Raw genomic sequence first — 22866 nt, forward strand, 5'->3', positions numbered from 1 at the left:
CAGCTCATTTACAAATTAACCTCAGCAATATCATCCAAAGACAAAGACACACTGAGACATACATAAACCAGACAGAGATCTCATAGTTTTCGTCTTGAGATTTAAAATGTTTCTTTACTTTTTTTAAAACTCGACTTGAAGTTCAACTAATTTGCCCAAGGCTGAAGTCTCAGGCAAAAGAGGACTGTGTTTTCCAAGGATATGATAACTTCAAACTTAACTTAACAAACTTAACTTCAAACTTTCTCCTAGGCATATTTTAGTTCAACAAGTTAGTTTTCTCTAATTGTACATGCAAGAAGAACCAGTTTTGTAATTTCAAAAAGATTTCATTTTAACTAGTTTTCTCCAGAGTCTTAATATCATGGCCATACTGTGTTTTTTCCCCTGTGGTCATGGTATCATAGCCAAAATTTAAACAATATTTGCTCAAATTGTCCCTGATAACAAGGTCAGACTGGTCCCCAGCATGGATTGTTCCTCCTGAGAGGTGGGTCCATTTTCCCATCTTGTGGCAACAAAGATATGATATTTTTAGGCCATTTTTCTTTGTCATTGGATCATAGCTATAGGTTGACCAGTCATTTAAAGTTTTTCCCAAAATGTTCCCAAATTGGGTGTGGAACCTTTAGGAAGCACTTCACGTTTTAGCTTGAGCAGTTTGTACCAGATATCTGCACACTCAAGTCAGTCTGCATGCTCAAACCAAAGTAACCAAACCAAACCAGAACCTAATCAGCCAGAAGTAACACTCCAAATAAAAAAAAAGGCAAAAGCCAAATGGCTAAAAATTCCCCAAGACGGTAACAAAGAGATCCCCAGAAGTCAAAAGTCAAATGGCATAAATACCCCAAAGGTGACTTCCCACTGGACCTGGCAGAGTCAATGCTAGTGGCCTTTTTTAGTTCTGATATAGTTTCAGGCAATTTCTTGCTAGTTTCTTGGAAAGAAGTTACTCTATTGTTTCCTCTTTTAGAACTTTCTAGATACCAAAGTAAGCATTCCATTCAGTCTGTCTGCTTTTACAGCCAGCTTTTTCTAACTATATGTGCAAAAATATCAGTTTTGGAATATCAAAAGAACCTCAGTTTGGACATTTTAGGTTGCGATCTCCTTTAGTGTAATTTCCCCAGTTAAGTAGGTACTTGCAAGTATAAGTTTTGTACATGCATAACCCTGAATGGAGTGTTAGGGCTGCTTTCTGATACCCCCTGTTTCTGCGTTTGAGAAGCTCTATTTCCCAGTTTAAGTTGAATTTTTCATGGATGAAATTCACTCTTCACTTTTATCCTGACAAATGTTATTAAGGCACCTGAACTGAGGAAAAGCATCAGATGAGCTTCGTACCTAACTACTCAGCAAAGACCATTCAGTCTCCTACAAATGAGCAACCTTGGTTTTTTTTCAACTGATTCCCCCTCCCCGTTACCTTTCCACTGGGTGGGTATTCCCTGGTATCTTTCCAACCAGCCCCCCACAAGTATCTTTTAACTGGGAAGGTATTCCTCGATATCTTTCAATTAAGCCCCACTCAGTGTCTATACCATGAGTGGGTATGCCCTGGTATATTTCAGCTGAGCCTGCCCCCTAGTGTCTTCCACCTGGAAGGGGGCAAATAACCTGCTCCACCATCAAATAAAATTCAGGATCATCAACCAATATGGGAGATCTGAGAACCAGGAGAGACATGACTAAATTCATCTGGACTCCCTGAGGAGGTGGAGAAGTGCAAAGGGACACTGCTGATATCAAAGTTCTGGTTCCTCATAGAGCCCAAGCAAATGAGGAAAGTCCACTCTGAGTCACTTCATTAGTCACCATTTAAAAAAAAAAAAAAAAGATGCACAATGTGAGAGCTTCGAGTTAAGTTTTATTTGTATCAAAATGAAGACTGCAGCCTGGGAGATAGCACCTCCAATAGCTCTGAGAAATTCCAAAGAGGTCATGGGGAAAAGTCAATATATATGATTTTGATGAAGAGGGAGTTCAATGTAATCAAGCACTTATTTTACCAAAGGTTTTCTGCTAGTTACGGGGGGCTGATGTCATCATGAAGGGATGAAGGGATTTAGTGCTTTTTGAGACATGAGGAGATGCAAGGATTGGGATCATGAACCAGTTCCTGAAAATATCTATCAGACCTGTCCCACCAGTTCTCCTGGGGCACAAAGTGTTCTCCACCCTGAACTCCCTTCAGGGTGTGTTGAAGATCAACAGCTGCAGCAGCACAGGATTAAGTCCCCACAGAGGGAGACAGCAAATGCCCTCCACAAGTGCCAATATGTAGCTGACAGTACACTGAAAGGTACAGAACCTAGAATAGCCAAAACCATTTTGAAAAATAAAAACAAAGATATAGGATTCACATTAACCAATTTTTGTAGAGTTTTTTAAATTTAGTTTTTTATTTGTGGTAATATTTAGCACTGTAACCATTTTTAAATGTACTGTTAAAGATGCTGTTAAAGTGCTGCACTCAATACTCTGGCATATTTGGAAAACTCAGCAGTGGCCACAGGATTGGAAAAGGTCAGTTTTCATTCCAATCCCAAAGAAAGGCAATGCCAAAGAATGCTCAAACTACTGCACAATTGCACTCATCTCACACACTAGTAAAGTAATGCTCAAAATTCTCCAAGCCAGGCTTCAGCAATACGTGAACCATAAATTTCCAGATGTTCAAGCTGGATTTAGAAAAGGCAGAAGAACCAGAGATCAAATTGCCAACATCTGTTGGATCATTGAAAAAGCAAGAGAGTTCCAGACAAACATCTACTTCTGCTTTATTGATTACGCCAAAGCCTTTGACTGTGTGGATCACAGCAAACTGTGGAAAACTCTTAAAGAGATGGGAATAGCAGACCACCTGACCCACCTCCTGAGAAATCCGTATGAAGGTCAAGAAGCAACAGTTAGAACTGGACATGAAACAACAAACTGGTTCCAAATCAGGAAAAGAATATGTCAAAGTTGTATATTGTCACCCTCCTTATTTAACTTATATGCAGACTACATCATGAGAAATGCTGGGCTGGATGAAGCACAAGCTGGAATCAAGATTGCCGGGAGAAATATCAATAGCCTCAGATATGCAGATGACACCACTGTTATGGCAGAAAGCAAAGAACTTAAAAGCCTCTTGATGAAAGTGAAAGAGGAGAGTGAAAAAGCTGGCTTAAAACTCAACATTCAGAAAACTAAGATCATGGCATCCAGTCCCATCACTTCATGGCAAATAGATGGGGAAACAGTGGAAACTGTGTCAGACTTTATTTATTTGGGCTCCAAAATCACTGCAGATGGTGACCGCAGCCATGAAATTAAAAGACGCTTACTCCTTGGAAGAAAAGCTATGACCAGCCTAGACAGCATATTAAAAAGCAGAGGCATTACTTTGCCAACAAAGGTCTGTCTAATCAAGGCTATGGTTTTTCCAGTAGTCATGTATGGATGTGAGATTTAGACTATAAAGTTGACCACCAAAGAATTGATGCTTTTGAACTGTGGTGTTAGAGAAGACTCCTGAGAGTCCCTTGGACTGCAAGGAGATCCAACCACTCCATCCTAAAGGAAATCAGTCCTGAATATTCATTGGAAGGACTGATGCTGAATCTGAAACTCCAATACTTTGGCCACCTGATGCGAAAAACTGACTCATTGGAAAAGTCCCTGATGCTGGGAAAGATTAAAGGTGGGAGAAGGGGAAAACAGAGGATGAGATGGTTGGATGGCATCACTCACTTGATGGACATAAGTTTGAGTAAGCTCCAGGAGTTGGCAATGGACAGGGAAGGCTGGCGTGCTGCAGTCCATGGGGTCAAAAAGAGTCGGACATGACTGAGTGACTGAACTGAATATTTATCACTGTAATCACTTTTAAATGCACAGTTGGTGGCATCAGGTACATTCACAGAGGTGTAATGCTAGAAATATTTATCTATTGGGCTATCCAAAAGATTCATTCTTTCTTTTTTCCTGTAAGATGACTCTAGTAGTGCTCAGATGCCATCTAAAAAGGCATCTGAAATGCAAAACAAAAATTGTGCAGTGTATGGAGAAGGTGCTATGATAGATCAAAAGTGTTTGAAAGTGGTTTGCGGGGCTTCCCTGGTGGCTCAGTAGTAAAGAATCTGCCTAATAATACAGGAGATGCAGGTTTGATCCCTGATCCAGGAGGATCCCATATGCTGCAGAGAAGCTCAACCCGTGCCCTCCGACTATTGAACCTGTGCTCTAGGAGCTGTAACTACTGCAGCCCATATACCCTAGAGCTCATGCTTCACAATAAGAGAAGCTACCACACCAGAACTAGAGAGTAGCCCCCACTAGCTGCAACTAGATAAAAGCTCACACAGCAAGGAAGACCCAGCACAGCCAAAAATAAATAGATAAGTAGGTAAAATTATTTTTTAAGTGGTTTGCAAAGTTTCATGCTGGAGATTTGTCTCTGGACGTTGCTCGATGATAGGGTAGACCAGTTGAAGTTGATAAGGATCAAATTGAAGCAGTAATTGAGAACAATCAATGTTATACCACATGGGAGATAGCTGGCATACTCAAAATATGCAAATCAAGCACTGAACATCATTTGCACCAGCTTTGTTATGTTAATCACTTTGATGTTTGGGTTCCACATAAGTTAAGTGAAAAAAACCTTCTTGACCTTATTTCCATCTCTGATTCACTACTTAAATGTAATGAAAATGTTCCATTTTTCAAACAAATAGTGACAGGTGATGAGAAGTGAATACTGTGCAATAATGTGGAATGGAAGAGATTGTGAAGCAAAAGAAATGAACCACCACCAACAGAAGACCGAAGACTGGTCTTCATCCAAAGAAGGTGATGTTGTGTATATGGTGGGATTGGAAAGGAGTCCTCTATTATGAGCTCCTTCCAGAAAACCAAACGATAAATTCCAACTGCTCCCAATCAGACCAACCGAAAGCAGCACTTGACGAAAAGCCTCCGGAATTAGTCAACAAAAAATGCATAATCTTCCATCCAAGTAATGCAAGTCCGAATGTTTCTTTGATTGCCAGGCAAAAACTGTTACAGCTTGCCTAGGAAGGTCTGATTCATCCCCTGTATTCACCAGACATTGCACCTTTGGATTTCCATTTATTTCAGTCTTTACAAAATTCTCTTAGTGGAAAAAATTTCGATTCCCTGAAAGACTGTAAAAGGCACCTGGGATAGTTCTTTGCTCAAAAAGATAAAAAATTTTGGGGAAGATGAAATTATGAAGTTGCCTGGAAAATGGCAGAAGGTAGTGGAACAACACAGTAATATGTTATTCAATAAAGTTCTTGGTGAAAAGGAAAAATGTGTCTTTCATTTTTACTTTAAAACTGAAGGAACTTTTTGGCCAACCCAATATTTCCAGAACTTTTTCATCATCCCAAACAGAAACATGTATGCATTAAGTTATAGGTCCCCATTCCCCTTACCCCCAATCCTTGGTAATCTCTATTCTTTTTTTCTTTAAAATTTTTACTAATTTTTATACACTTTTTAAAGGTATTCCATTTACAGATATACAAAATATTGACCAATTCCCCCATGTTGTACAATACATCCTTGAGAATATTTCACACCTAACAGTTCATACCCTTCACTTCCCCACACCTGTAATGCCCCTCCCCCCTCGATGGTAGCCAGTTTGCTCTCGGTATCTCTGAGCCTGCTTTTTTTATGTCATATTCACTAGTTCATTATATTTTTTTTTAGATTCCACATGTAAGTGATATCACATAGTATTTATCTTTCTCTGACCTGTTTCACTTCACATAAAGCCCTCCAAGACCAACTGTGTTTCTGCAAATGGCAAAATTTTGTTCTTTTTTATGGCTGAGTAGTATTCTACAATATGTATACATACCAAATCTTCTTTATCCATTCATCTGTTGACAAACACAGTTTGGTTTCATGTTTTGGCAATTGTAAATAATGCTGCTATGAACACTTTGGTGCAAGTATCTTTACCTACAGCTGGTTCATGTTGAGGTTTGATGGAAAACAACAAAATTCTGTAAAGCAATTATCCTTCAATACAAAAATAAAAAAAGAAAAGATAATTTTGGGGTTTTTTGGATATATACCCAGGAGTGGAAATGCTGGGTCATATAGTAGTTCTATTTTCAGTTTTTTGAGAAACCTCCATAACACTTCCCACAGTGGCTGCGCCAATTTACTTTTCCACCAGCAGTGGGATGGTTCGCTTTTCCCCACTTCCTCACCAACATTTGTTATTTGTGTTGTGTGTGTGTGTGTGTGTGTGTTCTTCTTGATGACAGCCATTCTGGCAAATGTGAGGTGATAGCTCATTGTGGTTTTGACTTGTATTTCTCTGATGATTAGCAACGGTGAGCATTTTTCCATATGCGAGTTGGCCATCTTCATTTCTTCTTTGGAAAAATGTTTATTCAGTTCTTCTGCCCATTTCTAAAAATTATTTATTTTTAATTAAGGATAATTGTTTTACTTTCCATTTTTTCAATATTTATTTTTACTTAACTGCGGTGCCAGGTCTTAGTTGCAGCACTCAGGATCGATTTACTGCAGCATTTGGACTCTCAGCTGCAGCATGTGGGATCTAGTTCCCTGACCAGGGATGGAACCCAGAGCCCCTGCGCTGGGACCTGGGAATCTTAGCAACTGCAACAGCAGGAAAGTTTTGTCTTCCTTTTTTTCTTATCAGGTTGTTAATGAGGTAACCTCTATTCTACTTTCTGTCTCTATAAATTTACCTGTTCTGGTAACTTCTATAAGAATTATATAGAAACATATAATATTTGTCCTCTTATGCGTGGCATATTTCACTTAACATGCTTTTTGTTAATGAGTTTTGTCTTTATTGACACATATCAGAATTTCATCCTTTTATGGCTGAGTAATATTCTATTGTGTATTTACTACATTTTGCTTATTCATTCATTTTTTGATGGACAAAGATAGTGTCTGCCTTTTTGGCTATTGTGAATAATGCTGCTATGAACATTCATGTATACATATTTGTTTGAGTTCCTGCTTTAAATTTTTTTTGGATATATACCTAAAAGTGGAATTACTAAGTCATTTGGCAGTTCTATATTTAACTTTTAGAAGAACCACTAAACTCTTTTCCACAACAGCTGTAACATTTTACATTCCCACTAGCAATATACAAAGGTTCCAATTTCTCAACATCATTGCCAAAACTTATTTTCTACTTTATTGATGATAATAGCCATCCTAATGGGTGTGAAGGGCTATCTTGTTGTGGTTTTGATTTGCATTTCCCTGATGACTAATGATGTTGAGCATCTTTTCATGTACTTATTGGCCATTTGTGTATCTTCTTTGAAGAAATGTATTCAAGTCCTTGAAGAAGGAAATGGCAACCCACTCCAGTATTCTTGCCTGGAGAATCCCATGAATAGAGGAGCCTGGCAGGCTACAGTCCATAGGATGGCAAGAGTTGGACATGACTTAGTGACTGAACCATCACCACCACCATTCAAGTCCTTTGCGCATTTTTGAATTAGTTTTGCTGTTGAGTTGTAGGGGTTCTTTATGTATTCTGTATATTTAAGTTTCTGTAAATATTTTCTCCCATTCTTTGTGTTATCTTTTCAGTCTTTTGCAGTGTTCTTTGATGTACAAAAGTTTTAAATTATGACAAAATCTAATTTATCTATTTTTATTTTGTTGCCTGTGCTTTATCATATCCAATAAATCACTGACAAACCCAATGTCATGAAGATTTCCCTGTTTTCTTCTAGTTTTATAGTTTTAGCTGTTAAGTTAGATTTTTTATCCTTTTTTAAATAATATTTATTATTTATTTATTGGCTGCATTGGGTCTTTGTTGCTGAGTACAGGCTTTCTCTAGTTTCAGTGAGCAGGGGCTACTCTTTGTTGAAGTGCACAAGCTTCTCACTGCTGAGGCTTCTTTTGTTGCAGAGCACAGGCTACTCAGCAGTTGTGGTGCACGGGCCTAGTTGTCCCAAGGCATGTAGGATCTTCCCGGACCAGGGATCAAACCCATGTCCACTGCATTGGGGGTGGATTCCTAACCAGTGGATCACCAGGAAAGTCTGAGATTTTTTTTAAATCAATTTTTAGGTAATTTGTGTATATAATATAAGGATCCAACTTCATTTTTTTGCATGTGCAAACTACCCGATTATAAAATGTATCATAAAGCTACAAAGGTCAAGACAGTGTGATATTGTGATATTGGTGAAAGAATAGATACATACCAATGCAAAAGACTAAAAATTCCAGAAATAGACCCACACAAATAAGGTCAACAGATTTTTAATAAAGGTATAAAGGCATTTCAATGGAGAAAGAACAGTCTTTTCACCAAAAGGTGCTATAAAAAACTGGACTTCCATATGCAAAAAAAAAAAAGATTTATATCTCATATATATATAAATTAACTCAAAGGGATCATAAACCTAAATGTGATATGCAAAACTGTAAAACTCTTAGAAGGAAATATAGGGAAAAATCTTCATGATTTTTGGTTGGTCAAAGAATTCTCATATAGGACACAAAAAGAACCATCTACAAAAGAAAAAACTGATAAACTAAACTTTATCAAAATGTAAAACTTCTCTGCAAAGAACACTAGCAAAAGAATTAAAAGATGAAGCAAGAGATTGGAGATAAAATTTGCAAGTCATTTGTCAGATAAAGGGTTTATATCCAACTCTCAAAACTCAAAAATAAGAAAATAAATCGCTAGATTTTTAAATGGAAAAATAACTATTTTCTTGGTCTCTTATACAGGACGCTTTTCTCCTGCTACTTTGAAGATTCTCTCTTTAGGCTTCCCTGGTGGCTCAGTGGTAAAGAATCCACCTGCAAATGCAGGAGACACGGGTTTGATCCCAGAAAGATTCCACATACCGCTGAGTAACACGTGCAAGGATTTCCCTGTAGTGTATAATGTTTCCCCAGGAACGCCTTCAGTTTTACTAGATTGTGCATCTTCGTATTGTCATGTATGTCAAGTGTAATGCAACGACAAATGGTACAGACACAAACAAGGTTTAGGGTTAGGACTGGAGGGAACTTCTCAGCAAGGAGCTAAGATCATGCATACAGTGCCTCAAAGTTCCATTATACAAAAGATGGCTTGCTAGGCCAGGAAGGGCTGATCTTGCTGTTAGAAGAGCAGGAGAGGGGCCACTTGGCATATATATGAGGAGAGTAGACGGCACCTTAGAATCCCTTGACCACTACGTAACAGAGGGAGTTTTCTGGCCAGGGAAATGTCTTGCTAGAGGTGGGGGAAAGCCAGAGATGGAGTTCACATGCCATTTCAGTTATGCTGAACTAGCTGTTTCTAGGGTACCCAAGAGAGAAGGGAAAAGATTCACTGGAAATGTTCAGCCTGGGTGTGTTCAGTTATGTGATTATATAATATCCCCTTCTGTTTCTGTTAACTTTCTTTGCCCTGAAAGAAATTTCAGGGCGAAGTTTCTTCGTCTGCTTTTTCTTTAACTTTCTTTGTCTACTATTAAGATAGCCACTCCTGCTTTCCTTTGATTAATATTTGCACGATATATCTTTTTTTATCCTTTTACTTTCAAAGTGCATATATCTTTACACCTGAAATGTTTGTTGTAATATACGGTTGAGTTATTCACTGTGCCAATAAGTTGTCCACTTATGTGTACTTTTCATTATATATATTAAACTTATAAAACTAATTTTTTAAAAACATTTTGCTGCACAGGAAGCATTAGAGGTGGGGAGAAAAGGAGCAGGGAGATGGGAGGTGTGGCACTAAATCCCTCGTGGTGATCTGAGATTGAAAATGAGAGAGGGACAGAGACAAGGACAATGCAACAGCCCATCACTAGGTAAAGGTTACACAATAGGCTACATGGATATCTTTGTGGCATATTTTGCTTGTTAGTATTTCCCCCATTCCTGCCCTTGCAAGCTCTCCTTTGAATTGCCGGGGGCTTAGGAGCCTGGAAACTACATTTTGTGGGCTCCTTTGCAAACTAGGTTACAGCTAGATTGGACTGCACAGTGGACTTCATATGTTGGAAATAGAAAGCAGAATGAAGGAGGAAATCTTTCTGTCTCCAGCCACAGCAGGCGACCACAGGTGATTACAGCTATTGGTGGCCACAGGTGGTGGTGGGTCCAGTACCAAATACAGGCTTATAAATCCAGATCAAGGATATTATCAGCTTCTTGATTTCTAAGTAGAACTCCCTTGTCCCTTTTTTTCATCCAGCTCTTTCAACATCTCTATATCCAAGGTCCAGCATTAAATTCCCTTCTTCTTGAAATACCTTGAATGGACATGAGTTTGAACAAGCTCTGGGAGTTGGTGATGGACAATAAGTCTGACATGCTACAGTCCACGGGGTCACAGAGTTGGACACGCATGAGTGACTGAACTGAACTACCTGCAGTTGGTTGTTTTTCTGGCAAGACACTGACTGATGCACAACTTCTCCTTGTCTGAAAGAAACAAATCGCATCCCATCATTTATCAGCATTCTCCAGAAGGGCTGGTGAAGCAAACCCAAATGCTCTCGGCTATGCTCTCTTTGCTTTTCTCCCTGGAGCTCTCCCTGTCCGGGCCCCCACACCACCTCCCATCTACACTTTGAGAACTGTCACCTCTACTGCATCCTGATTGACACTCAGTGCTGTATTCCACTCCCATGTGTGCAACTCCCCTGTCTCCGCTCCCACAGCAGCCAGCCTCCACCTGGCACGCCTGTCCCCTCTCTCTACTGGGAGCCCCGGGAGGTTGAGAAGCAGTGTTTACCCTTGACTCCTTGCATGGCTGGCACTGAGGAGGTGCTTACAGAATGTTTCACAGCACCAAGTGTCACCTGCCACAGAAGCTGATGGGTTGATGGGATGAGCTGCTCTGCCAAGCCCTAGTTCGGGAAGAACCCAGGTGGGATCCTCTTTCCAAACTATTTTTCCAGAAGTTAACTGATGAGAGTAGCCAAGTGTTTGCAGAATAAGATCAGGGAAGAGGATCTGGGACATAGAGACCACAGGAAGACCGGCTGAGGTGCCAACTAGCTTTAATGAGCCCAAGCACCTTTCCCCTACACCCTGTCCTCTCCTCCCCACTCAGTGACCCCTCCTCCAGTTCTGGACAGGTCCAGCCTGCCCAAGCCTCTGGGGCTGTTCAGCTGGAGGTGTTAATTCTTCTGTCCCCTCAGCCGTTCCAGCCGCCTCCGAAGGTCCGGGGGCACCTTGGCCCCAGCTGCCAGCAGCTCTCGAAGTCTCTGTTTGGGAGTCTTGGTGAGGCGGAAATTGCAGGGCACAGGGCCCTCTTCAAAGGTGACCCGGCAGCTCCGTGTCACTGTGTGGTAGCCCTCCGCGCTGGCGGTCACCATGTAGTCCCCTGGGGTCAGCAGGCGCCAATAATCCCCGCCCCATGCTGAGAGAAGTGAAGGGCAAGATCAGCGTCCAGTGGCCTGCAGCTTTTGACCTGGTTAACGCCTCCCACACTGCCCCTATCCCCTCCCCCACGCACCCACCTGTTGTTACATCATGGTTAATCCCATCTACAGAAATGACGGCATCAGCAATCCCAAGCTCTGTGTCTTTGTCCCTCACAACTCCAGCAATGCCCATGCGCACCTGTGCAGGAAAAGGTTATCAAAATCCCTTTGCTTCCGCAACCAGTTTATTTTCTGGCTCTGTATCCTACAAATTTGATAGAGGTGCTGCATCTACTCTGTTCCTAGGTGACAATACTCTGGTGGAAGTATCTCCTGACTGATAAATGGCATCTGGACCAAGACAAATATAAACGCCTGGCAGGAGGGCGTATCTTTGGGCTTTCCCTGAGTTCACTGATTCTCGTTATGGGCTTGTCTTTTAGAATCTTTGGAAACTATACTTACGGAGTTGTTCCAAGGGACATGAGTTCCTGCGGAAAGTGAAGAGTCTATGCCAGGGTACTTCCTGCACTTGCATAATCAGTCTTTTCTGAGAATAGCTCTGGGTCTGCTCCATGGACACTGCCTGGAGTGCAGTCAGGTCCACTCCCGCTCTCCAACAATGTCTGACACCACCCTGCTGGCAAACTCTGCTTCCTATCCTGTATCCCTCCAAGGCAGTCTGATGCCAAGTGAGTGTGACCCATGGCACTGGTGAGTCAGAATGGCTCAGCCTGACCTCAGGAGACCTCCCTGTTGGGAGATGTGTCCAACATGGAGAACAGACCAGTCAGCAGTGACTCGGGCAGGTGGAGAGTGGGGGAAATTCAGATCCAACCTGTTCCAGGTAGGTGAGAAGGGCATCTTTGTTGTTCTCCCACTCCTGGGGCAGTTCGTTCTCATGAGGGAATTTGTCACAGGACAGCTCCACAGTGACCTCAAAGCAGTTGGTGTGTAGGTAGCTGAAGTCATTCATGCCTAGGGGTACCACAGACACTGGAGCCTAAGCAGGCGGGACGGGAGCCCTGCCCTCCCAGCGCCCTCCTCTGGGAGACACTTCCTGGTGACAACTAACACTGGCGCTGTATGTGAGAGCAGACTGTCTCATTGGGGCAGGGTGATGGGGATGGGGCTAGAGCTTCCCTGATGGCTCAGCTGGTAAAGAATCTGCCTGCAATGCAGGAGACCCAGGTTTGATTACCAGGTCAGGAAGATCCCCTGGAGAAGGGAATGGCAACCCACTCCAGTATTCTTGCCTGGAGAATTTCAAGGACGGAGGAGCCTGGCGGGCTACAGTCCATGGGTTGCAGAGTCAGACACGACTAAGTGACTAACACTTTTTTTTCACTTTTATGGGAATGGGATAACCCCACCCTCGGGCACATACTCCCAGGAACTGTGTGCCAGTCAGCCCCGTTGATGATGCTGCCGTACAGGGAGAAGTCCTGGCTGTGGCAGGGTCGTCGATCTGGGTCCTGCATGGCCCGATTAGTGCCCGCATAGACAGTGCTGAGCCAGCGAAACACAGCCTCATCCGGGGTGGGCGTGAGTTCACGGGCAGCCCACGGAGTCCGAGTCATGTCGAAGGGGTAGGATACCACGAGCTCACCCCCGTGGAGGTTGGCACTTAGCACAAAAGGGATCCGCTGCATCCACTTGATCACTGCCCATGTTTCAGGAGCCACCTGGACAAGGGCAGGTCAGGGGAGTGGGAGACAGAGACAAAGGCCCCCGGGGTGGTCCAGAATACTCACAGTGGCATTGGGCAGAGTGTAGTAAGTGGGCAGTGGCAGGTGATGGTTGGGGACAGTGTCAGGTACCAGCCCTTCATCTTCTGCTTCCCACAGTGGTGTGTTGAGATCAGCAAAATTATGGTTAAGATCAATGCCCTGATGGTTCCAGCGGCCCTCTGCCCAGCCCACCAGCTCTGAGCCCTGCCGGGGAGGAAGTCTGTTCAAGCGAAGCAGGCTCCAGGCACCATGGCAGAAGGAGCAGGCTGGCCCTCAGGCCAAGTGGCCTACCCGGCGGAAGGCAGTCTCGTAGCCATCAGGATTCATGGAGGGCAGCAGGTGAATGCGCGTCTCGGTGAGCAGCCGGGTCACCCTCGGGTCCCCTCTCAGGAACTCATGACACAGGAACTGCATTAGAAGCAGGAGCAACTCCCGCCCCAAGGCCTCATTCCCATGCATGCCGGCCACATAGCGCACCTCAGGCTCTCCTGGGAACAAACAGGGGCTTGCAGCTGGCTCACGCACCTGCCCCTCCCTGCTGCTGTGCCCACCTCTTCCACCCCATGTGCCAGTACCCAGCTCATGCTCCCCGGGCTGGTCCGACATTTCCATCACATACAGCTTCAAGCCCTGGTGGCTCTTCCCGATGCTGTAGATGCGGGTGATGTTGGGGCACTGTTCGTTCACTTGCTTCATCAGCTGGGGGGTGAATGTAGCATGGTGAGGGGCATGGGAGGAGCAGACCCAGGGCTCAGACCACACGAGGCCACGAGGGACTTCAAAAGTTTGCGAGGGCCCATACGATGGGTACACCATGGCACAGTACAGGAGGGGGCAGCAGCCATGGAAGGAACGGTCAGAATAAGAGAAGCACCAAAGCAAGGGAAATCGTGGAAGTTTAGGGGTCAAAAGGAGGGTGAGATGGAGGGGGACATGAGAGCAATCATAGCAAGTTATGCCCTGATGGGCAGGAGACCTGAGATGAGCAGATCCTTCCTCCTGGGTCATAGGGGTTACCTTCCTCATGGCTTTATAATCATGATGCCGGAAGTCTAGTGAGTCGGAGGATCCCAGCATGGGAACCTCAGGGAATAGACCATTGGGATCTGGTAGAGGATGAATTCACAGTAAATGGTGAGTTCCCAGGGGAGGGTGTGCCCTGCCCATCTAACCCTTGTCTTTCTCCCCACCTGAGACCGGGCAGGCCAGGATCTCTGCCCGGAGGCAAGAGGCACCTCCCTGGAGCCAGGTCTGGGGCAGCAGGCGAATGAAACGGGCCACCTGGGGCTCAGGCAGGAGATTTAGCACTGGTGTCTCTGGATCTGAATTGGCAGGAAATACCTGAGGGCATCAAGTCCTTTGTAAGGGCCGCTTGAACCCTAGCAGCCTGGCTCAGGGCCCAGGAAGATGCTCAGGCCTGTGAGCTCAATGAAAAACCCACCCTAGTGGGCTCAGCTAGACACTTGCTCGCTGTGTCAAACACAGATCGCTGCCCACATCCTTTGCCAACAGGCAGCCCTAGGCAGCCATACTTTCCAGTTTAGTCACAGCTCATTAGACCAATATGGCCATGTGACTCAGGAGCAGGCAATCCTGAAGCTGGCCAGGATCCCACACTGTAGCCTGAGGAGATGAGAAGTGATGCAAGGAACCCCATCGCCAGAAGGGGTGTTCCAGCAGGAAGCTGTGGCATGAGGAAGTATTTGGGAAGGATGTGGGCATGGTCCAAAGCAACCTGGCTCCTGAGGCTGTCTGCCGGGTGCCACCCATCCTTTCTCCTGGGATGCCCAAGTGGGCACCTGTGTCCTGTCCTCAGAGGAGTCCAAGCCCAGCCCAGCACCCTACAGTGGGCCAGGAGCCCAACTCCCAGCACAGAGGGCCCCAGCCACCATGGGACTTCTCACCGCATCCATCCCGCTGCTGCGATTCTTACTCCCCCACCAGGTCCGACTGTCATTGCTGAACTGGACTTTGTATGAAGTGACCCAGTCATATCTGGCAGGAAAGGTGGGCAGAGATCATGGGTGGCCCCCAAGCCTCCCACACCAGTCCTCCTGAGTCTGCCCATAATTTCCCTGGCCTGGAGCTGTCCTGCCTCACCTCCAGATGGAGTTCCTGCCCTGTGTGATAATGCCCGAGAAGCGGGTGGGGTGCCTAGCATCCACCTGAAGCCATGGCTCGGCATCCTGCTGCTCGGCGCACCAGGCCCCATCAAAAAGATCACCATCTTCCAGGCCTGACTGTGGGCACAGGACGCAGCAATCAGAACCGGGTAGGCCTTAAGGGAAGGTGGGAAGGGCAGGGAAGAAGGTCCTAGGGGTTGCCTTGCTGACCTGGATGTTGAGCCGTCCTCTGTGTGGTCCAAGACCAAAGGATTGGCTACTAGATGCATCGAGCTGGTTATCTGAAACTCGCAGGGACTCTAGGCCCAAAGGGGGACAGTCTGGGACAGGGACAAAGCAGTAAGTTGGGAAAAGAGAAACAGTGGTCAGGGCAAGTGGAAAGCTGAACCCACACTTGCCCGTGTGGCCAAGAGCTACATTAGTTCATGTCCCAGAGACTGCAAGTCTGGGCAAGGCCCTTGGAGTGGTGGTACCTGGTTCTTGCTTCTCAGGGAGGTCAAGGGTCCCTGAAGGGCTGGTGGTCACTGAAGGCCTGGCAGTCACTGGGGGTGTGGGGCGAGTTAGCTTCTTTCGCTTCTTCATGACGATCTTTTTCTTCTTGATGACTCGAATCCGGACATGCTGTTCTGAAGTCCCTGGAGACCAAAGAGGCAGAGAAGCAGGGAAGGAAATGATGGCAGGAAACCTCAAATGGAGAGGTCTACCACCCTAAGAAAACCTACAAGTTCACAGGAGGCCCTACCACACGTATCCAAGGACCTTAGCATGGACTTTAAGGCCCTCAGTCTGACCCCAACCTACTGTTCCAGCCACTTCCTTGATTCCTTCTCCCCTCTGATGTGACATTGCCACTAGGAACTACTTGCTTGCTCCAAAGAGCTGAAGTTGGTTCTTTAACTCCTTCTTTGCCTGGCTGTCCCCTTCCCTATCATATATCCACCACCTTTGACTTTATTTTCGAATTCCCATTCTTTATTCACATCTCAGTCCAGATGCACTTCAGGGAGCCTTCCTTAGCTCCAGGCTCAGTCTCATGCCCCCAAAGCCTCTGTGCCACTTCCATCACTGTGCTGAGAGGTCCTGTCCTCAAACCCATGTCTGTCCAGGTGTTCAGGCTTTCCAGAGTTGGACCCCTGCCCTGCCTGCCCTTCAGTATAAAGCATTCATTGCACAGGCCAGATGCCACTGGTTCCCCACTGAGATCCACAGCTGCCCCCCCCTCCCCCCAACACACACACTGTACATAACTGTCAGGGATTGGTACCTTTGCACACACTGTTTCCCTCTTGGCTGCCCTCCTCTTCAGCTCTTCCTAATTCAGAGCTACCTTTCAGAACCAGTTCCACCTGCCTCTCCCAAGAAGCCCTCCGAGGTTGCCAATCCCCGTGCCTTCCTCCTCTCTATTGCCACATATGAGAAGCTGGGAAGTCCGGCAGCCTTCCCAGTCCCCACCCCAGGCAGAGCCGCGTCCCTCCAGGGCACCTGGCAGAGAGCGCTTCCTCCCTTCCTCTGTTCTTTTCCTTTCAGCCGCTGGCTCAAGGCCCACACAGTCTTGCTCTGCACCCTCCTCGGTGTCTTTGCACCTCTCTCTACCCTCCTCCTGGCTCTAGCCTCAGTTTCCCCATCCGAGAAACAGGAAGGTTTGGGGCTGGAAGAGGCAGCATCCCACTGGCTCCTGTCCCAGGACTGCTGACTTGGTCTGGCCGGGAATTAGGGCTGCTGAGTCAGCAGCCATTGTACCGCGCAGGGAGTGTGTGCGCGTGGGGCAGGGTCGCCACCCAGGCGCTAGGCAGAGTGCGGCGTGTGTGGCGTGTGTGAGGTGTGTGCGCGCGTGCTGGGGAGGGGTCGCCACACGGGGGTCGGAAGAGTGGGACAACCGATTAGCGGGAGAAGCGGGCATTGGGTAGGACGGAAGCTCACCGTTCTCCTTCCCCGCGGACGGCTGTGCCGGGCTGCTATGGGGGGTCGGGACCGGGACCTTGGTGGTCGCGGGCGACGCCAGGCCCAGCACGGAGGTGCTGGGCGCCCCTAAACCCACATCGACGGCAGGCGCGAAGGTGGCCAAGGCGAGCAGGAGACCCCACATGGCGGGGTCCAAGGCGCGGACGCACTGGGCTCGCGGTGGCCGGTGGGTTCGCCTCTTCCTGCTGGGGCTCTGGAGCCCCCCGCCCCTTCCTGCCGCCGCTGCACGCCCGCCCACAGCCCGCTCGCTGGCCTCGGACCCCGGGAGCCGAGGGGTTGGGAAGGGAGGGGAAGGGAAGGAGGGAAGGGAGGAGGAAGGGGAGGGCCCAGGCCGGCCGCCCCGGGTCTCCGCACCCACCGACTCTGCCCTCATCTCCGCTCCCCCCCGCATACCCCCTCGAGCTCACCCGCCTCGCTCGGGCTCTGCCCTTTACCGTCGGCAAAGGCCCCAGGCACCCTGGATTCCACTCAGTCCTGTGAGCCCGTCCCACAGTGGGCACCTACTGTGTACCATGCCCGGCGCCGGGCACATTACCCGTGGCCTACAATCAAACCTTGTCTCACAAACTGGTAAACTGAGGCTTAGAACGGCGAATTGACAGTTTAGGTAGCAAAGCCGAGAACTTTGGGGCGGAAACTACAACCCGGGAGGGAAATCTGTCCAGAGCCAGAACCCCCTGCCAGGAAGGTTGGGACGGAAAGAGGCTGAGGGGAAACTGAGGCGGAGGCAGGGTTACGGGGTGGGGGAGGGCTGGGATCTTTCTGAAGGACACCGAGGGGCCCCGCCAGAGGCTATGCTTCCCATCCCCCACCCCGGCGCCCGGCCTCTCTGCTCTTTTCGTTTCCCTAGCCTCCCCTCCTCCGGCTGCCACGTTCCGGGGTTACATAACCCGAGTAGAGAAGACCGAGTAGATACCCGGCGGGCTGAGGCCCGGGGAAGGGGGGAGGGAGAGACTTGATGCGCATCCTGCCCTGCCCCACCCCAAGCTTTTCTGGGAGCCCGCAGCCCTGGGTCTCTGTCTTCGGGACCACCTCGGATTCCGGGATTCCAGAGCGTAGGACCCTCCCCATGCCTCTCCGAGGCCCCCTTTGGCTCCCCATTCCAGGGTCGCCTCCCCAGCGGGAAGGAATTCGTTCTCTGTGTGCCTCTGGCCGGTGTTTTACCATTGCAAGGATCCTGCCAGGGATACACTGCCATCCCCAAGTAAGATGCAGTGCCCAGAGGTGACCGGGAAAACTCTAGAGAGTGGTAGGATATGGGGGGTGGGGGGATGTTGTGGGGAGGGGCTTGAGCAAATGTTTTCTGCAAGATCACTACCCATATGAACAATTTGAATTACCTCATCGGCGTGTCAGCACCCATCTCGCCAGATCTCTCCAAAGAAATATGCGCTCCCGAAACTGAGACCCACCCTCAGTAACAACCCCCAGTCTCATAGATACAAGTCCCGGAGCTCCTGGAGGTTTGTGGTCCACCCTATGCACTCTGGGTAGAGAACTTCCGAAAGGGAGCAACGGGGACAGGGCCCCCATGGGTCCTGCTCCCGCCTTAGAGCACCCGGCCTGGATGCCACTGCTGAGTACCAGGCACCAGAGGAAGATTTAGTAAAACTCAAGGAAGGCGTGCCAAACCTGAGGGCCCCAAAATGCCCTGGCCAAGTCAGCGGCAGAAAGACAGTACTGCAGCCCCAGGCCTCGCAGAGGTGGGAGGCCAGGAGAGACTCCGGTGGAGCTAGAAGCAGGTCTGTGCAGGTCTTGAGGCCTTCTCCACCTCTGGCCAAAGCCCAATCTGGCCCCTTCCCGGCTCTGCTCCACCCTCATCCAAGTTTCACAGAGGGGTGCGAGGGGGTCGAGGCCGAAACTGGGAGGGCAGGTCAGCCTCCTAAGGCTCCCACAGCCTCCAAGCCCTTCCCCACACAGCAGCCAAATCCTAGTGAGCTCACCTTCCAGCGGTTCCTGAAAGGGTTCTTCCCCAACCACACCATTCTCAGCTCATTTCCCTGTGTTTTCCCCCAGCTCATATCTCTGCAGCCACACAGGCATCCTAGCTGTTTGTGGAAGGCACAAGACCCATCCAGCTTCAGGGCCTTTGCACTGGATCACCACGTTTGCATCCTTCACCCAACATTCAGATGGCTTTTCTTTTTATTTTTGGTTGCTCTGAGTCTTTATTGCTGCACAAGGGCTTTCTCTAGTTGCAGCAGAAGGGGGCTACTTTTCATTGCAATGCTGGGACTTCTCACTTTGGTGGCTTCTCTTATTGCAGAGCACAGACTCTAGGCACTCGGGGCTCAGTAGTTTCTGCTCCACGGCTCCCAGTAGCTGTGGTGCACAAGTTTAGCTGCTCCTAGCATGTGGAATCTTCCAAGACCAGGGATCAAATCCCAGTCTCCTGCATTAGCAGGCAAATTCTTCACCACTGAGCCACCAGAGAAGCCCCCAGATGGCTTTTCAATGTCACTCTCTTCCCTGACCATTCTGACAAAAGTAACCTCCATCCTTCACATGTAAACAGCAGTCTGGAGTCCCATCTGGGAAAAGGTCTGGGCAGTGGGTCCACTCCATGAGTGAGACTTAAAATTGCAGTTTCGGTGGTTCCCACTTATAATCCTGGGCTGCAAACTGTGTTGGCGCACAAAAATGCAGTTCTGGTTTTACTTTAACATTTTTACCAAGCCATTTATCTTGTGAGTCCTGGGATTTTGTTAAACCCTAGGTGCACTTAGCCAGGCCTCCAGCTCTCAGAAATTCCAAGACCCGTTCCTTTTCTTATCTAATGTACTGCCTGACTAGCTGTCGGTTGCGGGCTAGTCACGGGGTAGCACAGAATCCTGGCAGTGTCCAGGCAGGTTAGAAGCAGGTCAGAGGCCTGCTCTCCTGCTTCTGAATCCTGAACAAGACTTCCTCCATTTTAATTTCCCTAACAGTTGTCCTTAGGATTGTTTAGGCTGAAGAGCATAGAAATATAACACAAACAGTCTTGCTAATTCTATAGGTCAAATAACAATTCCAAAGGGTCAAAAGAAACAAAGATACAAGCAAGAAGTTAAACTGCAGAAAACCATTTCTGAGCGGTAGAGAATGTAGTAAAGAAAAAGTCCCACCATGAATGAGAAATATATTTTTGTACATTAACTCCTATATCTGTTAACTTATCGGCAGTAATACTTAGCTTGGTGCAAAACTAATTGCAGTTTCAGACCATGAATTTCAAATTCATTATAACTAGGCTCAAACACATTTTTAATAATCAAAATAGGAACCATTACAATCAACACATGTTTGCCAATGAGAAATGTTTGTTTATCCCTGTAGCATAAAAATCCATGCTTCAGGATTTGATGAACTCTTGAAAAGCATTTTCTGCATCCTGCTGGTTGTGGAAGGGTTTTTCCTGCAAAAGGTTGTTGAAATGCTTGAAGAAGTAGTAGTCAGTTGGTGAGATGTAGGTGAACATGGTGAATAAGGCAAAACTTTGTAGCCCAATTCATTCAACTTTTGGAGCATTGGTTGTGCAACATGTGGTCAGGCTCTGTTGTGGATAAGAATTGGACCCTTTCTGTTGACCAATGCTAGCTTCAGGCATTGCAATGTTTTTGGTGCAACTCATCAATTTGCTGAGCGTACTTCTCCGATCTATTGGTTTTGCCAGGATTCAGAAAACTGTAGTGGATCAGATGGGCAGCAGACCACCGAACAGTGACCATGACCTTTTTTTGGTGACACTTTGGCTTTGGGAAGTGCTTTGAAGCTTCTTCTCGGTCCAGCCACTGAGTTGGTCATTGCCAGTTGTTGTATAGAATCCACTTTTCATCACATGTCACAATTTGATTGAGAAATGGTTCATTATTGTTGCATAGAATAAAAAAAAACAACACTTCAAAATGACATTTTTAAAAAATTTTCGGTCAGCTCATGAGGCACCCACTTATGGAACTTTTTCACCTTTTCAACTTGTTTCAAATGCCAAATGACCTTAGAATGTTTGTCGTTGAGTTCTTTGGCAACTTCTGTAGTTGTAAGAGGATCAGCTTTGATGATTGCTCTAACTTGGTTGTTGTCAGTTTCCAATGGCTGGCCACTACACTCCTCATCTTCAAGGATCTCGTCTCCTTTGCAAAACTTCTTGAACCACCTCTGCACTGTATGTTTGTTAGTTCCTGGGCCAAATGCACTGTTGATGTTGCAAGTTGTCTCTGCTGCTTTACAACCCATTTTGAACTCAAATAAGAAAATCACTTGAATTTGCTTTTTGTCTAACATCATTTCCATAGTCTAAAATAAATATAAAATAATGGGCGGAGGAGCCTGGTAGGCTGCAGTCCATGGGGTCACTAATTCACTTTCACTTTTCACTTTCATGCATTGGAGAAGGAAATGGCAACCCACTCCAGTGTTCTTGCCTGGAGACTCCCAGGGATTGGGGAGCCTGGTGGGCTGCTGTCTATGGGGTCGCACAGAGTCAGACACAACTGAAGCGACTTAGCAGCAGCAGCAGCAGCAGCAGTAAGTCATTAGCAAAAAAATATAAAGTGGGGAATGCACATTAAAATGATGTAAAACATAACCACATTTAATTAAGAATGTATTCCAATATCAAACAGCAAATTTCAACAATGTAAAATTGCAATTACTTTTGCACCAAGTGACACCTTCTATCAAGGTACAATTACATTTTTTCTATGAAATTTTGTAATACTTTGGTTCCTTGCAAAATTTTAAGCAGGGGTTCTAAGGAGAAGCTAGTATTAGAAACAGACAAAGTAGGAAATAGCATTAGAGTCAATAACACCTGAGTTTTCATGGAGGGGGGAATAATAGGTAGTCCCCTTCCAGTATAAATCATCAACATGTGTTAGGAATCCAGAGAAAGGGGTTCCTAACTGATACACAGAGGTAGTGTTTTTACATAATCAGTCACAGTACATGCTAATTGAGGGGCTCTTTCAAAAAACATATTGTAGGTTTTAGGGAAAACAGTCCATTCACAATAGCTGATGAAGTTCTTCAATAAGCAGGGTTCCCCAAATTCGAGAAGTTGGTCCACATAGCAGTCCCTTGTCAGCCTTGTCACAACTTATCGGTAAGTGGTTGTGACTATTAAAGTAACACATGAAATTGGCACATAATGCTTGTGTTCAAGGCTTGAGCTATTTCTTTACCAGTGCTGTGTAATCTAGCAGACAGATAAATCTTGTCCATAGAGAGGCAAAGTTAAGAAAGAACAGGCCTTATTTACTGGGCAGGCAAAGTTATCCTGAGTTCAGGTCTGGCTTAGGTTTCTCCAACTGAAGATTCCCCAGTCGATTTCTTCATATTTTTCTTTTAATTGTAACATATCCTTGAAGATTGAGGAGTGAATGACAATCCACATTACAGTCAGGCTTCTAAGAATAATCTATTCATGAGAATAACAGTGGGTTAATGGCACATATTTCCATCTTTCCTGTTTGGGGATCATCACTAATATAGAATGACCCTTCCTCTGTGCAATCACATCAGCAGGTGTGGGAGGACCTCTAGGCTGCTTCACCAAGACTTTAGCTCCAATTGCATTTATTTCATTTGTGGGTCTAAACTCTCCATCACTTCTAACTGTTAATAAAGTGGGAGGTTCTCCTTTTTGTACTT

General features: G+C 46.4%; 1 protein-coding gene across 1 annotated transcript; it reads right to left on the bottom strand.

The window, feature by feature from the left end:
- Positions 1-11037: 11037 nt before the first annotated feature.
- On the bottom strand, positions 11038-17508 carry CPXM1 (carboxypeptidase X, M14 family member 1). Its single transcript, XM_027559291.1, has 14 exons — positions 17194-17508; positions 15747-15908; positions 15484-15593; positions 15251-15390; positions 15055-15145; positions 14341-14491; positions 14168-14256; positions 13726-13849; positions 13442-13638; positions 13175-13354; positions 12808-13105; positions 12259-12398; positions 11517-11619; positions 11038-11416 (listed from the first exon to the last, which is right to left on the bottom strand). Exons 1-14 carry the CDS (start codon positions 17357-17359, stop codon positions 11175-11177), a joined length of 2193 nt encoding a protein of 730 aa, XP_027415092.1. The 5' UTR covers positions 17360-17508; the 3' UTR covers positions 11038-11174.
- Positions 17509-22866: the final 5358 nt, after the last annotated feature.

The sequence above is a fragment of the Bos indicus x Bos taurus genome, chromosome 13, assembly GCF_003369695.1.
Source record: "Bos indicus x Bos taurus breed Angus x Brahman F1 hybrid chromosome 13, Bos_hybrid_MaternalHap_v2.0, whole genome shotgun sequence".
Lineage (NCBI taxonomy): Eukaryota > Metazoa > Chordata > Mammalia > Artiodactyla > Bovidae > Bos > Bos indicus x Bos taurus.